This window comes from Hemicordylus capensis, chromosome 6 (assembly GCF_027244095.1).
Source record: "Hemicordylus capensis ecotype Gifberg chromosome 6, rHemCap1.1.pri, whole genome shotgun sequence".
Taxonomy (NCBI): Eukaryota; Metazoa; Chordata; class Lepidosauria; order Squamata; family Cordylidae; genus Hemicordylus; species Hemicordylus capensis.
Window position 1 is genome coordinate 28,008,146 of NC_069662.1, and position 17,444 is coordinate 28,025,589.

Consider the following 17,444-nt stretch of genomic DNA (forward strand, 5'->3'; position numbering starts at 1 on the left):
TCCAAAACAGGTGGCCTGAGTCCGAGCCATGGGGTTTATGTGACGCCCCGTATTACTGCAAATGAAGATGGAATCAAAGCGAGTGTTTCTGTTCCAAATTAACTAGTTTGCATAATAATAATAATAATAATAATAATAATTCAAAAGCGTTGTTACAGGAACGCCCCCAAGGGGTTGGCCTTTGGGGGACCTTTGCCCTCTAGGTGGCGCAGGATCTCCGCGTGCCCAATTTGTTTTGCAACATTTTGTCTTTCTATCTACAAAAAAAGTATCTTTCAACTGGATCGAGACCGAAGCGGGGTAGCGGGGGGCGGAGACTGCGGATGAGGGGTCCTTCTCCTCGCCGGTAGGGATCCCCTTTGTTACCAGGATCATCTGAAGAAAGATGGTTGCCAGTCTCTCCTCCCTCCCTCCTTCCCCTCCCCCGATCTCCTCCCCCCACCCCCTTTCCCTTCCTTGTTGGCAATCAGGATTGGCAGAGGCGGAGCTGGGGGGGAGGGGATCTGGGGGGAGGGGTCTCTCCCTGGGGGTGGGGGGAAGTGGCGTTTGCAGTCAGAGAGTCAAAGGCAAGTGAAGGTGGAAAGACAGACGGAGCGACAGAGCGCAGGCAGGGCGGCCGCCACAGACAGACAGAAAGACGCGCGCAGACAGTGGGTACCAAAAAAGGGGTGGGGGATCTTTCGTGGAGGGGGGGATCGGCTGCCAGTTTTCAAAGGGAGACTGTGCCCCCCCGCTTTCCCCCCCTCCTCCTTGTTTGCCTCTATCTCCCCTGATCCAGGCACCCCGAAGGAGGGAGGGGGAGCTCTCTGTTGCCAGATGTTGCCCAGTTCATAGGGGATTAAATGTCCTATATTGTAGACCGCCCCCCTCCCTCAATCCCCTAGATCGGGTACCTTTTATCTCCATAGCAGACTAGGGCAATACCCTCCCTCCTCCCAGCAGCCTCTCCAAAATTCAAAACAATCTCTGGTTGGTGTTGGTATTATTCTGAGTAGATTTGTATTTTGAAAAATGTCTGTGTGAGGGTGGGGGGCTTTCCTCTTCCCGCTCCCCCCCCCGCCCGCGCCGCGCCATGAGCTGGTTTGATTTGATTTCCTGCCTGTTTCCTCGATTCGCTTTGCAATTGACACGATCAACAGACCCAAATGTCAGATGGAAAAACACTCCGGATGGGAGGCACCCTTCACCCACCCACCCCCTACCTCGAAGGACCAGATTCCTTGTGTGTACCGGGAGGGCAGGAGGGTCCCCCTCGATGCGAATGTGGGGTCTGCCAGGTTGGAGCAGGGAGGGGAGGGGGAGATGGGGGAGAGATCTTTGCCTTCTGGTCGAGAAAGGGGATTAAAGGATTGCAGGGGGAGGGGGCTGCAGGCTCGGATCCCTGGGTTCTCTGGGAAGGGAGTGCCAGGCAGGGAGAAGAGGTTAAACTGGTGTGGCCAGAGGGACCCTGTGCTGGTGGTTGCAGCTCCCATTTCTGGGAGAGCAGTAAGTTCTAGTGGGTAGAGGAAAAGGGGGCGTGGGGCTGGCAGTTAAGGTGCTGACTGAGGTCCGTGTTGGTTGGGAGAGCGGGATTGCCAGGGTTCTTCCAAAGAGGCATGGAGGACTCGGCGGCAGCGATGGCAGCGATGGATGGAGTCGGTGGGTCTGGGAACTCGGAGCTCCTGGAGGGGGTGAAGTGCAGGGGCTGTACCTGGGGTGAGGGCTGGCAGTCAGGACCCCTGGGTAAGGGCAGTGTGTTAAGCAGAGTTCGGACTGAGAAAGGACAGCCAGGACCCTCCAGGGCTGTCAGGGAAGGAAATGATGGTTAGAAACGTGGGGGGGGGCATGAGTCCTGTCCCAGCTGTGGGGGTCACAAGAAGACCCCTCAAGGTCTGGGGGCAGCCCTCCCTGCCTGCCGGGGCTTCCCACCTCATCCTGTCAGGCTGGGGCTCCTGACAGGACGCGGTGAGAAACCCCAGGGGAGTGAAGCCCACCGACTTCCACCTGGGTGCAGGCTCCGAAAGGGGAGCCAGGCCCTGAGGGGGAGGACGGGGTCCATTCCTTGGCGCAGAGGGCGATTGTTGGGCTGCGTGTCCCAGCAGCAGATCTGGCGAGGAGCCTTCACGTGGTCTTGGCTGCAGGTGTGTGCTCCAGTTCCCAGCTCCTCTGGTGCAGAGCCAGTGCCTGCTGGCACGTAGGAACTCCCTGTGTTGGGACCTGTGGGCACCTGGAAGCTCTCCCGCTCCGGTTCTTGTCTGCCTACATTGCGCGGACTGCTTCTCCCGCCAAGGTATTGCCACTGCATTCCCCCCCCTCCCGCCCCTTGCCAGATGCTAGAGCTGGCGCTGCTATTATGATCCTCGTCGTGATTAGTGATTACCATCGTACTGCTTCCCAATAATAATTTTTTTAAAAGTTCACTAAGCAGTTTCCATAGCAAAAGGAATGAGGAGACGGGGCCTTGTCTCGAAAATTATTTGAGAGTGAGGAGCGGTTGCTGCCATTGTTGGGGACCTTCTGCCATGCCCAGAGCCTGGATCCAGCTGTGTGGCAGATCACCTTGGCACTCAGTCACACTTGAGCTCACGAGATCATCCTCCCTCCGTCCGCGATCCCATCCTGTAAGCCCGAAGGCCTGGCGATCATTGTTTAGAGCAGGTGCAGAGTTGTGAGTGTAACTGAAGGAAGGCCTCCGTGGAGACACACCCCCATGTATGGGATATCTGGAATGATTGTCCTTTCGTTTAGATTGGAGGGGTTCGCTAGAAGAGGAGGGGATCGATGTGGGAGCCAGGACTCCTGGGTTCTTTAGGAGGGAGTGTAACCAGCTATATTCGGAGTGGGTGGGAAAGTGGCAGCCGGGAGTCCTCCGTTTGCTGTAAGGGTTAAAGCAGCAGAGAGGGAGAGATCTCTGGGAGAGATGTGAGGTCTTAACAGGTTGGGACAGGTGGATGTTAGGGCATGGAGGTGTATAATGCAGAGCACATGATCTCCCAACCCCAACCTAGTGCACCAGCCAGCCTACTGAAGACCCAATATAACTCCTGATTTTTGCATTCGACCTGAATTGCAAACCTTGAGGCAGGCAGGTTGTGTCAGACACGTGGCAGACTCTGTCTGTTTGATGTGTCACAAGTTGCAGAGCTGAATTTCTAGAACTGGGTGTTGCCAAAACTCCAGCCTGACTTTGGCTCCGTCTTAGATGTGTGCAAGGTTTATAGGGAGAGGGGGTCAACTCTGTGCATGCTCATAGGGACTCTTTCACATTGCCCAAGGAATGGACAGTGAAAGCAGAGCCTAAGGCCTAGTAAGCCCTGCATCAAAATAGACTCCATATATGTATGAGTGAGAATGGGGAGTGGGGAGGAGGAAAGGAAGGGGATACTGCATCTTCTGCTACTCAAGCAAGCTTTGGCCACAGCTTCGGAAGCTCTGTGCAGGATCTAACATGCTCTTAGTGCTCTGTTAGATTTGTGGATGCAAAGCTTTCCTGGCAGGGCTCCCGTACTTTCAATAGCTGTGCAGCAGGCATACATTCAACAGGTGATGCTGTCTTCCAGGAATGCAGCTCTGTGCCAGGCAAGCTGCACCTGTTGGATTGTGGCTTGCCAGTGAGCTGGAGTAGATCACGGAGCCCTGTGCAGGGAAGGAGGTAGATGACAGCTGTAGAAAGGGTGGCATAGCTGGCTATGGACGGGAATGGGGCTTGGAGTCCCCTAACATTTTATTGTGCTCTCCTACATTTCACAGAATCAGCGTCCCTCCGCCTCTTTGGAAACAGAGATGCCAGATCCCTCTGCTCTGAATCTGTAGACATTCCTCTTTATTTTCACCACCAGAACCAGGGGGGTTGGGGTCTGGATGTCCCGGCTTGCCTGCTTTCGTCCTGCCCTCTCAGTGCAGTGCTTACCAATGGTGTCTGTTACGGATTAGATCAGATGAGTGCTGGCTGGAGGAATTATCTCCTGAATGCCTGTTCCTTGCAGGCCCTGCAAAGGGCCCCAGAGTGGCAGGGAGCCCCAGGGAACTGGATCGCTGCCCGTGTCGTGGTGATCGAAGCCGCTATTTATGGCCCAGGAGGGGGATCCTTGGATGGAGGCTGGAGTGGAAGCCAGCCACGGCACCTGGGAGAAAGCAAGCCTGGGAAAAAGAGGAGCTGCCTGTCCTTACAAGACTCTAGGGAGGTTGCCCTGATGCCAGTGGTGGAATGGCACCAAGGGAGGAGAGGAGGAGGGAGGGAAGGAAGGCTTGCTGTCCGAACTCCTGGCTTCTCTTTCTCACATTGGCAAGGAATGGAGTAGCTTAGATGGTAAGGGGAGGGGGGAGCTTAGTCATCCAGGCCCCCCCCCCACTCTTGCTCCCTACTTTTTCTATTCCGAAAAGACCATTCCAATCCATGGCATGTCAAGACATGCCAGTGTGCTCAGATTTATCCACCTGGGAGTTAGGAACGGTGGGGGTTGGATTTTGTCCCATAGTTTTGGGCTCTTGAGTCTTTGATTCAGTGCTCTGTATGGACACAGGCATTACAAGGTTCCCAGGGCCTAGTCTTTGCAAACCCTATTCATTGTACTGTGGGGCTAGGTGTGTGTGTGTGTGCATATCTGCATGTACTCCAGGGTGCCCTGGGGCAGGGAGAAGGTAAGTTCCTTTTCCATGTAAAGACACATCCGGAGTCGTGTGTATTGGCAGAGGATACTCGAGCACACCCCTACCAGGGGGTCTTTTGAGCAAGTGCTTTGGAATTGTAAAAAGGCGTCACAATCCTTTTCTCTTTTTTAATTTAAATCTCTGCAGCAGCACTGTGAGATAGGTTAGGTGAAGGACTGGTTCACCTGTGCACGCTCTTCACAGGATGACTGGAACATCAAGTGATAACATACATTTCTGGGCCCTCGCACTTCGAATACGACATCTGGAATTTCTTATCAGTCATCTCAGGTTATGCTTTTCAGTGGAGTCCATCCACACATTCAGTTGCCCTATTCACACGTTATGTTCAACACTCATGTACTCCTGTACACAGGTCCAGATCTGTACATAGGTACAATTATTCACACGTAATGTTGAACACAACTACAGTAGTATTAATTACAGTAGTAGTTGCAGGCAGGAGATTATCTCAGTCATGTTTTGGAGATGCCAGGGAGGGAACTTGGAACCTTCTGCATGCAAGCATGCAGGTGCTTTCCCCAGACTGTTCCCATGCCCTTCGGGTAGTATCTTACCGTGCTCACACATGTCTCCCATTCAAATGCAAACCAGGGCAGACCCTGCTTAGCAAAGGGGGCAATTTGTGCTTGCTACCACAAGACTAGCTCTCCTCCCTATAGCAGCCCTCAACACACTTACTAGTGAGTAAGCTCATTTGAACACCGTGGGACTAACTTCCACATTAAAATGCATGTTATTGGGTTGTGCATATAGAGAGATCTAGAGATACAAAAGCATGTGTAAGCGGGCCCCAAGGGAGACCAATTTGCTCATGCTACCCAATGAGCATTTAGGGCCGCTGCACACATGACATTTGTATCTATATGGGAACAGGGTGAATTAATCTAGACCAAGATTTCAGTCACCCAGAAAGAAAGGCTGATTTTAAATCATTGATTTAAGTCTATTCTGAATTTTATATATTTCCTGAACAAGTGTGTATGCTACCTAGTTGTTCATACCAATTAAAGCATATTGGTTTTCAACAAAATTAAGCTTTATATAATGTTGGAGCATAATCCAAAATGTTTAGTCATTATGCCCACATGCACTGCTGAATTATATCCATTTAGAGACAAGACAGATTTCTGTTGGACTCGCTGTACATGTACAAAGATACTATGCAAGATAATTCACTTGCAGGCTGAGGCTAAAATCCTGTGCCCACTTATTTGGAAGTAGGTCCCACTGAACAAAGTATGATTCACTTCCACGCATAGAATCAAGCTACAAAAGTCCGGAACTTTCCATAAAGAAGGACTGATAGTTGCTGGACAAATAATGCTTCTCCATAGGCCTATTTACACATTATGTTCAATGGATGTACCATCTTTGTACAGCATACACACATACATATCTGGACACATGTACAGTTATTTACATGTTATGCCGAACACCCATACAGCAATACACTGCTATGCATACCTGCATTTGAGAGGGTCTGTACCCAGGTTCACTTTTAAAGTGAATGCATGCACAGTCCTTCACACAAAAACCTGTACATGTGTACACCTACAGCATAAGGTTCGAATAGGGCCCATGGGTTGGAAATCAACGTGTGTGCCATTTGCTTAGTAGCAACCAAATCCAAGATCACCCATATGGTCTCTGCAAATTAACTTGATGAACCTCTGGGTGGCATCTCTAGAACCTCAGTGCTTGTGGTAATATGCTAGTCTCTGGGTCCTGTAGGGAAGTCTGCAGCCATATATATTATTTCATTCATTCATTCACTCATTCATTCATTCATTCATTTATCATATTTCTATACCGCCTGATATACCGTAGACATCTCTAGGCGGTGTACAAAGTTAAAACACAGCAAAAATAAAACAGTATAAACAGTTAAAATCCATAAAACAGATAAAAACAATCTCAGTAAATAAAAACATTAAAATTTCAATTGAAATTGAAAACCTGGGAAAGCCTGGAAAAACAGGAACGCCTTGAGGGTCTTCCTAAAAGCAAGCAGAGAAGGAGATGCTCTTATTTCGACAGGGAGTGAATTCCAGAGCCCCGGGGCAGCCACAGAGAAGGCCCAGGCCCAAGATATGATATGTGACTCATAGTATCAGTAATATTTAAAATCTGACATTTTCCAGCAGAATTTCTTATAATACAGAAGAGCTTTCTTTAAATCCATCTGCTTGAGTCATTATTCTGTTTGAAGAGATTATAAATATAGACTTGTAACATGTTTGTATGAAATACAAATTTCATTTTAAACCAGGTTATTTTTTAAAAAAGAAAGAAACACTGGCTGACTGCCTGCCTGACCAAGGAAGCCCCATTGAAATTGAAAGGACAAGTTGCTTGTCCTTTTAATTTCAGTGGGATATCCTCAACTAAATGTAATCAGACTGTCTGACACTGCCATTGATTCTTTTAAAAAATGTTTTAAGAGAGAGAGATTTAATCCTTGGTACATAAGAGAAATCACTGCATCTAGTGCAGGGCTGCACAGCTTCAGCATTTCAGCTGGTTTTGGACTACAACTCCCATCATCCCCAGCGACAGCGGCCAATAGTCAGGGATTGCAGAAGTTACAGGCCAACAGCTGGAGGAGGGCTGAAGTTGGGCAGCCCTGATCTAGTGAGTCTGAACCTAGTGAGTCTGATCTAGTGAGTCTGAACCATCCCTGCCAGGAAGAGGGAGGCTGGAGAGTAGGACTTGGGAGAACATGAGTTGAAACCTCAGAACCTGGGGTGAGGATGGAGGCAGGGAGTGAGACTGCTATCCGGAAGCCTGGCATGCAGTATCAGCTCCCTGCCTCTGATGACTATTTGAAACTTCATAAATTATGCACTATAAACAAGTTTATGTTGATGTGGAAATTTGCATAATTGTACAGATCACAGAATCCTGCTGTTCTGGGTGTAGAATTTTAATTTTAAAACAAATGAAAGCAAAACCACTCCAGGCAGCAGTGCTGTTGTAGGGAAGCTGCTATTCCCTTAGCACTGATTATGGATAGAACTCCCTCTCCCGTGGGCCGCAGAAAGTATAGCTAGCTACTGCAGTGCTTGATGGTGTATTAAACTCTCAGCAGGGATGAACAAAACCTGCAAGGCGGATCTGAGACGTTCTTCTGTCGCAAGGGCTTGTGTTGTGCGATCTCAGAGGGGCGCCCCAGGACCCCTTGAAATGTTGCTGGAAACTTTGGGCACCATTTTTGGAGCATTTCCAAATCCCAACTATATGCAATCTAGAGTTGTGACACCAGCATTCATGGGATTATTGAAAGGGATTCTAGAGTGCATCTCTCAGTTTTTGCGCTGTTTCATTAACTCCCCTAAAGACATTGATGCCCAAGCACTCCTTTGGGCTGTTGGGTTGGCTGTTGGGTTGGTCCTGGCCACCTGCCAAGGGAGACTCAATCACGCTCGGTTACCCAAGGAGAGGATTTGGACCTAGGAGACCTGGCTTCACATCCCCACCACCCATTCTGCATCTTTGGGCAAGTCGTTCTCTTGGCCTCAGTTCTGCCACCTGTAAAATGGGAGACCATTTTATATGTTGCATTCGCCACGGGCCATTGGCCAAAAAGGAAGCTGCCTTATACCATTGGTCCATCCAGCTCAGTTGTGTCTACACTGATTGGCAGTGCCCTCCAAAGTGTCAGGCAGGAGTTTCTCAGCCCTTCCTGGAGATGTCAGGGATTGAACCTGGGACCTTCTGCAGGCAAAGTAAAGTAATGCAAGATATATCACAAATCAAGCAAGAAAACACAAACTTGTCGTACCAGCAAATACAGTAAATTAGGCAAAACCATTTTCAAACATTATGCCATATCTTCAACCCATAAAGGTTGGACAAAAGCAAATAAAACAATAACGGTTTAGATATATTTGTAGAACTTCCATTCTGCCCTCCCCTCTTTGATAAATGTATGCCTTTGTGGTTGTCAAATATGGGGCAATAGTGTTCTTCCTCACAGGGTTGTTGTGTGAGCAGCCATGGATAGTGAAGACTGTAAGACACAGAGAAGGGCTATGAATAATGCACTGTAATCGTGGTGCAGTATTTTCAGTAACTTTAGTTATTTTCACAAGTAATAGGGCTGTGGAGTGTGGTTTGTCTGGCAATTTGTTGTGTGGGGGTTTTTTTTGTGTGGTGTGTTTTTTTTTTTTGTTTTTTTTTTTGTTGTTGTTGGGTTTTTTTGCATTTTACTATCTCTGTAATTTCAAATGAAAACCTCCAGGAGTTTAAGTGTGGCTTTGGTTTAAAATGGGCTCTATGCCAGTTCTTCATTCTCACTGTTCACAGTCAGGTGCAAATGAAAACCAGAGAGGTTCTTTGCCGTGTGTGAAAACACTCTTGATAGACAGCAGTATTACTTTCTTTGTTAAATTAAAACCAAGGTGGTTCACACAGATTCCTTGATTTCTTGTCACTTAATGGCTGACAGCTGGGAGGTGCCGCTGGGAGGTGTCTGTTGCATTTGCGGTGACATTGGGTGAAGTGAAAGTTCCATCTGTGGTGTTACTTCCATGATGGCTCATCCATATCTGCAGTTATCACTTGATGGGGTAGTAATCAGGTCAGGAACGGCCAGCCTGAGATTCTTGAGCTGTTGCTGGGCTACAACGTCTATCATCCCCAGTTGCAATTTATTTGGGGGAGGGGACTATGAGAGCTGGAATCCAACAACATCTCAGGTTGACTGTCCTTGCATCAAGTGATGAACATGCATGTTGGAACCAGATCAAAGCTATGGCTATTCTTTTAGGACTGCCAGGAAATATCCTGACAGGCATCGTGTTCCACAAACAGTAGCTGAGCAGGTGGAAACTGCTGCCTACTGAGTCAGACCATCGGTTCATCCTGCTTAGGACTGTCTACTCTGACTGGCAGCAGCTCTTCGGGGCTTCAGAAAGGAATGCTGGGGATTTCTGAATGCTAAGCAGATGCTCTACCATGGAGCTATGGCCTCCTCTTCAGTTGGATAGGGGTTTATCTTCAACTTTGATATCTGTGTCTTGATCTCTTGCTCCAGGTGCCATGACAGAGCTCCAAGAGGTGCAGATCACTGAGGAGAAGCCGCTTCTGAAAGCTCCGGGAGGACCTGATCCGGGCAAGGTCAGCAAAAGGACACGGTTCCCCTGTCTGCCCCCTGCCCTCCCCTGCCACTACTCTTCCTCCCTCCCTCTCACCAGTGTCCCCCCAGCTTCCAGCCCCACCTGTTGTCCTCCTTGCTCTTTTCCAGTTGAGGCAGGTTGGCAGAGCAGGAACAGCCACTCACATGGACCCGCCTGATCTTGAGTCTAACCATTGCGCCCTCCTCCCCAGCGAGTGCTGCCTGCTCCACCTGGCAGTAGCTCCGGAGTGTTTCCAGTAGAGCCCTGCTCCCCGAGATCCTTTTCACTGAAATTGCCAGGGGCTGGAATGGGGGTCCTTTGTGGGCCAAGTGTGTGCTCTGTCGCTCTCCTGGGGCCCCTCCCCTTAGCTCAAAAGAGCTTCCTTTTATCAACTCGCGAGCCCTATAAGCCACATCTATCTCCAAATCTAGATACCATCCGTTTGCAGAATAACAACAGCGTCACAAGATCATTTCAGTTGGATCAGATACTGTATGATAGGGCTGCAGAAATCCCCCCCCCCGCAAAAAGCTGGTGTTGGACTACAACTCCCATCATCCCTAGCCATGATGGTCAGTTGTCAGGGATGATGGGAGTTGTAGTCCAGCAACATCTGGTGGGATGAAATTGTGAAGCCCTGCTGTATGATAATGTTCATAGATTCCTTCAGTGCAGCACAGATTCAAGCTTTCTTGGAGATCTGTTTGCCAGCTGGCCAGAAGAAAACCAGACCCCACCCAGATCCTCAAGTACTGACTTCCTCTTGTGCTTCTGATATGCGGAAATCAGCAGAGGAAGCTATTTACAGCACCTCAGACTAATAGACCTGTCCTCCATGAATTTATCTAAATCCCTCTTAAAGCCATCCAGACTGTTGGCTGTCACAACATCTTAGGAATATAGGAACATAAGAAGTTGCCATATACTGAGTCAGACCACAGGTCCATCTAGCTCAGTATTGTCTACCCAGACTGGCAGAGACTTCTCCAAGGTTGCAGGCAGGAATCTCAGTCCTATCTTGGAGATGCCAGGGAGGGAATTTGGAACCTTCTGCTCTTCCCAGAGTGGCTCCATCCCTCAAGGGGAATATCTTAAGTGCTCACACATCAATTATCCCATTCATATTCAACCAGGGCAGACCCTGGTTAGCTAAGGGGACAAGTCATGCTTGCAACCACAAGACCTCCTCTCCTCTCCTCATCTTGTGGCAGAGCATTCCATAGGTTGATTATACGTTGTGTGAAAATGTACTTCCTTTTGCCAGTCCTAAATTTCTTGGCAATCTTCTGCACCTTTTCCAATTCTACAATGTCCTTCTTAAGATATGATGACCAGAACTGTATGCAGTACTCCAGATGTGACTGCAACATATATTTGTGTAAGGGCATTATAATATGAGCAGTTTTATTTTCAAACCCCTTCCTAATGATCTCTAGCATAGAATTGGCCTTTTTCACAGCTGTCACACATTGAGTTCTTCTTGCTGCTCTGTTGGTGCCCCAGTAATCTGCCACCTGAGGCAACCGGCACGCTCTGCCTCATGAAAGGGCCGCCCCAAGTAATGCTGCTGAGAAAGGCTTAGACTGAAAAGTACCCACTGAGTGGTAATCTTTTGGAAAGGTGCTGAGTGAATCTATGAACGTTACATGATATGGCCTTTGATTGGTCCGAAGTGATCTTCTGGTGTCTCTATTAATAAACTGGGCACTGTACTTAGACATGAATTTAACCATCATTTGTCATGTGCTGCTGGTAAGTGACACATCATTAGTTACCAACTTCTTTCTGACTGTCTTCCTGGGCCTTTTTGCACCTGTGTGATACCCACATGCAGAGGAGGGGATGAGAAAAAGTTTTCCCTGGTGAATTTCTGCTTGTTGCACAGTTGCTAAAAGACCAGGACCAAAAAAAAAAAGCGTTGGCCATCCTAAGCTTGTAGAGAACAATGGTCCCCTCCCAAACCATGGCTGCTCAGCAGTGTTCCCTGTAACAGGGATTCCCAAATGTTGTTGACTACAACTCCCATAATCCCCCAGCAAAGGCCACTGCAGCTGGGGATGCTGGGAGTTGCAGTCAACAACATCTCTGTTACAGGGGACACTGCTGCTCATCTATTCTGCAGGAAACTTAGCACCTTTTTCTTGAGAGTATTACTCACTTCCCACAAGAAAATTCAGAAACAGACCATGAATCCGAGGCATCACTTAGGATAAGAGTTGGGTGTTAACCAGATATTCCTAGGCTATCCTAATTAGCATTTGCATTAGCCCCTTTGAGTGTTCAGGGTGCTTCACCTGTTAAGCAAGGTGGGTATTAGTATGCCCGTTTTGCAGCTGGTAGGGCTGAGAGGGAGTGGCTTACATAGGCCACCCAGGTAGAGGTAAAATTCAAACTGGAAATGTCCCAGTTTATGCCCCGATCTCTTGGCCACTACACTAGAGCAGCTCACAAGCCCGGAAGTATGCCGTCTTAGACCCCAAGTATCCTTACGCATCAACAAAGCTCTCAGGGACCTGTATGGGTAGGCTGTGCAGTTTAAAAATGGCTAGTTTCCATTTAGGGAAGGAGGCTTCTGCACACCCCAACTGAGCAAAACATCACCCAGCCAGAAACATGGAAAAGAGCAGATGGAACCCTTTAGCTAACTCTAGAGCAGGGTTTCCCAACCTTAGGTCCCCAGATGTGGTTGTTGGACTACAACTCCCATCTTCCCTCACCACTGTAGCCTGGTACCAGGGCATGATGGGAGTTGTAGTCCAACAACAACATCAGGATCAAGCATTTAACTAGGGCTGGAAAACCTGAGTTTAAACCCCCACTCATCCATGAAACTCACGGGGTGAAACTTGAACCAGTCATTTTCTCTGAGCCAAACCTACCTCACAGGGTTGTTGTAAAGTTGTTGTGGATGGGGCTGATGGGAGTTGCAGTCCAACAACAACACCTGGGGACCCTGCTCCAGAGTGTAGCCAGTCCTCTGTCCTGCCCACGCCAGCTTGAAGGGCCTCAACCACTAGCAAGCACCACAGCCACTGCTCTGCTTCCTGCCCCAACTCTGTAACCTTGATTCTTTTTTCCCACTTACCTCCTCACACTTCCTGTCTTTCTGTCTGCCTTTTTTCCCTCTCTTTCTTTCTCTCTCTGTGTTCTAGGATGCTGAACTGATAGCAGCCAAACTTCTGCAGGAGCATGGCCAGGTAATGTTTCCCCTTCCCATCTTGGTTATGGGGACAGACTGGGGCCCCCAAGCCTCAGAAAGCCCCAGACTCAGAAAAGCAAAACAGGGCTGTGGACAGAAGCTACCAGTTGGCTCTCAGTGACCCTCTTCTTTCTCTTTCTCTTTCTCTTTCTCTTTCTCTTTCTCTTTCTCTCTCTCTCTCTCTCTCTCTCTCTCCTTCTCATCTCTAAAACAACAGTAGGTGTAGATCTGAGAATGAGTGGCTTCCACCAGCATGTCCCTGTAACCAGGATTTCCAGATGTTGTTGACTACAACTTCCATCATCCCCAGCCAAAACACAATTGCAGCTGTGGATGATGAGAGTTGTAGTCAACATCTGGGACTCCCGGTTACAGGGAACCCTGGCTGCCCCCTTTTTCCTGAGAGGCTTGCGTAGAAATCTGACTGACTTCATTTTTTCCAGCCTGGAATGGCAGTGAGGGGTTGAGCTGCACCTGTTGAACTCCTGTTGGTCAGACAGCTGCTAAGATGCAAAACCCTCACCGGGGCTGTGGGGGGGAAGGTGGCAGCCTAATTGTAAATCCTGCAGTCTTTTCCTGTCTAAAGAGGGCAAGTGTAGGTCATTGAACTGATGTAAACAGAACAGAGAGGAGCAATGACTTCTGGGTTCCATGGGACCTATTCCAGAGTCCTAAGTCCCCTTCCGATGTTTGTGCAGTCACAGTTACAGCTCCCAAAGCGGGGAGGAAATCCCGCCCCAGAACTGTCACTGACCCCCTCCAGCTGGGCGCTCACCGTTTCAGCACCGTTTGTGTGAAGGGGGAAGTGCCCTAATCATGGTGGCTGGCACTCCTCTGAGCAGCAGCCTGGATCACCTGAGGCTGCTGCTTGCCGAAGCTCCGGCCATCAGGGTTCCTTCCCTGTGGTTTTCTTTGGTAGAATACAGGAGGGTTTTACCATTGCCTCCTCCCGTGCAGTATGAGATGATGCCTTTCAGCATCTTCCTATATGGCTGCTGCCCGATATCGGTGTTTCCCATAGTCTGGGGAACATACCAGCGGGGCTTCGAACCAGCAGCCTCTTGCTCCCTAGGCAAGTCACTTCCCCGCAGTGCCATTAGGCTGTAGTGGAGAGAAACTGAATTGCTTCAAGACTTGTCACCCTTCTTTTTGAGGTGTGGAGGCTCCTGTGCTTTTCAACAGCTGTGTGACAACAGCACGGCTTTCCTTGTTGCAAAATTTTGGGCAAAGAAAAGCTGCCTCTGTTGAATCTACCCTGTTATGCAACTGTTAAATATGCAAGAGCCCTGCCAGGAGGGTGGCCGGGGGGGGGGGGGGGAGGTTATAACCCTCCCCAGGATTCCTGGCTCCACGCCCAGCCTGCTTCTTGTTTGTTGGCTTTGATTTGTAGCGTGGCCTTTCCTAAGCGTTGCAGTGTAACCACTACTCTTAATTGTCATGTTCCAGTTTGATCCATTGGACAACAGGATGGACATAAGAAACCTGACCCAAATTAGGACTCTCACCCTCCCTGCCTCCATTCTCTGACCTTAAATAGCTGCCTGACGTGTAGAACTGCTATAGTTTCCCTTTCCATTATTTATTTCTTGGGGTAAACTTGATCTGCAGACATTATTTTATTTTATTTTATTTTATTTTATTTTATTTTATTTATACCCCACCCAAACTTACGTCTCATTAGCAGGTGATTGTGTTCCTTTGCATACTGTGAAAGGTTTCACCTGCCGATTTCTGCAGACCAAGTTGTTTTAAGGCACAGGAGCAGGCCAGGCCAGTTTTTTGCCGGCCAGTTGGCACGCCTTTTGCCCCGTCATTCTGGAGAAAGCTGCATCTGGTGAGAATCCTGCCCATCACACAGAAAAGAAGGTGGCAACCGGAGCTGTTCAGGTAGGAATGTGCACGAATCTGTTTGGAGGACCTCCAAACCAGTTGGAGCGGTTCAAAGGTGGGGGGTATATCTTTAAGGGTGGGGGAGGGAGCCCTTCCCCTTCCCGCCGCGTTTCCCCCGCCAGCGTTCCATTTTAAATGTGTCCATTGGGGCGGCAGCGTACCTCCCTGCCACCCCGTGCCTTCTTCGGTCGGAAGTAACAGGAAGTACCTGGTGCGTGCGCATGAGGACAGGGAGATACACTGCCACCTTGACGGACATGTTTAAAATGGAGCGCCGGTGGGGGAAATGTGGTGGGAGGGGTGAGGGCACCCTCCCCCACCTTTAAAAGAATGCCCCACCCGCTGCCAGTTCTGTGCACATCCCTACTGTTTAGTCATGACCTCCTTGACTAGTCTTAGGCAAGACAGTTTCTTAGCATCCTTTCCGACCAATAAAAGAGCAGTATTTAATTACAGGATTAGATGATACAACCATTTGTGAGGTTAGATGATACAACCATTTTTTAAAAAAATGCATCGTCTTTTGCATATCTGAAATGGAAAAGAATAATTGCACTTCCCAATTGCAAAGGTCATATTACATCAGTCCGCCTTCATATGAGGTAAGTCAGTGCTCAATTTACGGATTAGGAACTGAGAAAAACTAGGCTTGCCCAAGGCTAACCAGCATGACAGGGATATGTACACAAGTGCATACAGATTCAACTTCCATCCAGGAGCTAGGGAGATAATCTAGGAGATTTGACTTACTATAATTTACTACGTGTGAGTAGGTTGTATTATTCTTGATAGGACAGAAGTTCACTTTTTTATGTATTAACATATTTTCACCCAGCCTTTCTGCCCACAGGAAGACTCTTGAGGTAGTTAATTGACTAAGGGTGTGCCGAAACACAACCCAGAGGTCCAAACTGTCAGCACATCGAGGCCTTACACATCCCCTTTAAAGCTGAGGAGAGCAGGTCCATACCTGCTCCTCCTCTGCTTGCTGCCATGGACACCATCCTGGCACTCCCCCCAGGTATGATGCCCACGCACCAGTGGGGCATCTCCCAGCTGCCTTGCACAACACCAGCACACACATGGCCTCTGTGCATGCAACCATGCTGGCCACACAAATGGTCACAGCGCATGCGCAGAGGCCACGTGTGTGCCGGTGCCATGCAGGGGTAGCTGGAAGACACCCTGCCAGCGCATGGGCATATCTGGGAGGAGCAGCGAGCGGAGGAGGAGCAGGTTCCCCTCCACTTTAATGGGGCTGTGTAAGGCCTCAAATTTCAAGGGAGGTGCCGGCGATTCGGACAGCCGAATTGTGTTTTGGCACATCCTTACAACTGAAAGTAAGTGCCATAAAACAAGAGCCAGTAAAATGAAACAGAATGCAGAAGAGTGGAGAAAACATTATGACAGTAGCCAGCATAAAGGTATAAGTTTATTTGGTCATTGGCCAGCAAACAACATGAAGCAAAACAGGATGGAGCAATAAAGATTACTCATGCTACTTTCACCTGGTAGCTGAAATCCAACAAGGAGGAGGCTATGAAGCTCTCAGGGTAGCAGGTTCTGCAGGCTCTCAAAGGTGACCAAATACAAAATAGGTTTGGGTGACTGTAACTTTAACAACTACGTTTTGGGTGTAGCTTCCATCCCTCCTCACTACCACCACCACCAAACTTCCCTCTATTATGGAGTTGCTCTCCTGCTAACTGAGCAAAGAGGCACCTTTTAAAAGTGATGGTTTATTGAGCAGGGGTGAGCAACTATCCCTTTCCCACCCTAGCTCAGCATCCCTTCAGTTACAAGTACAGGAGTCCTTTTCAACTTTCTGTCTGGTCATGCAACCAGAGACCTGGTTAGCTTAAACTTGGTAACCTACCAAGCCAAACAGCCTAGGCAGGGATTCTCACACTTAGGTCCACATTTGTTGCTGGACTACAACTCCTAGCATCCCCAAACAGAATAGCCTTGGGATAATAGGAGTTGTAGTCCAACACAATCTGTAGACCTAAATTTGAGAATTCCTGCCCTAGGGGGTGTCCATACATGGCTCTTTGGCTTGGTAGGTTACCAAGTTTAAACTAATCAGGTCCTGGTTGAGTGACCAGATAGAAAGGAGACACTTCTTCACGTTGGTGTTTTCCTGGGAATGCAAAATGATTGAGGTTGTTATGCCTATGAAAGGCCTCAGCATTTGTCTGGTAGATGCATTTGGCTTGTTATACATGGTGCAGGCCTGCCTGACCATCTGTAACCACAAATCCCTCCTCCATTTCTTCGGGTTACAACAGCCTTGCCAGAGAGTCCAGACTCTCCGTTCGCTGAGCTGTACTGCCTCTCTCCTGAGCTGTCTCTTTTATCTCCGCGTTTCACCCTTCTCATGCCTGTGTTAATTGAAGTGCTCATAAGGAGTATCTGTCAGTGCCAAATTACCGAACCCTCCCCTACATCTCCAATTGCTTTTGAACACTTTGAGCTCCAGTGTATGCCACAAGAGAAGGCCTTAGCCAGAAGGGCTGGGAGAATAAACAATGAACTTTATTTAATAATAATAAAAAAAAGACAGACTGTGATTGTTTGAAATATTG

At 48.6% G+C, this 17,444-nt stretch overlaps 1 protein-coding gene across 8 annotated transcripts in view; it reads left to right on the forward strand.

Annotated features, from left to right (window-relative positions):
• The first annotated feature begins 220 nt into the window (after window positions 1-220).
• Window positions 221-17,444, forward strand: part of NDRG2 (NDRG family member 2) — a 46,072-nt gene continuing 28,848 nt past the window's right edge. The window contains exons 1-3 of one of the 8 annotated variants that reach the window (XM_053260315.1): window positions 221-346; window positions 9,689-9,771; window positions 12,923-12,967. In XM_053260315.1, the coding sequence (XP_053116290.1) occupies window positions 9,694-9,771; window positions 12,923-12,967 (123 nt within the window). In that variant the 5' untranslated portion in view covers window positions 221-346; window positions 9,689-9,693. Of the gene's footprint in view, window positions 347-500; window positions 651-1,570; window positions 1,639-9,688; window positions 9,772-12,922; window positions 12,968-17,444 lie in introns of those variants that run through there. The other 7 variants (XM_053260314.1, XM_053260321.1, XM_053260318.1 and 4 more) reach the window with 7 other exon arrangements.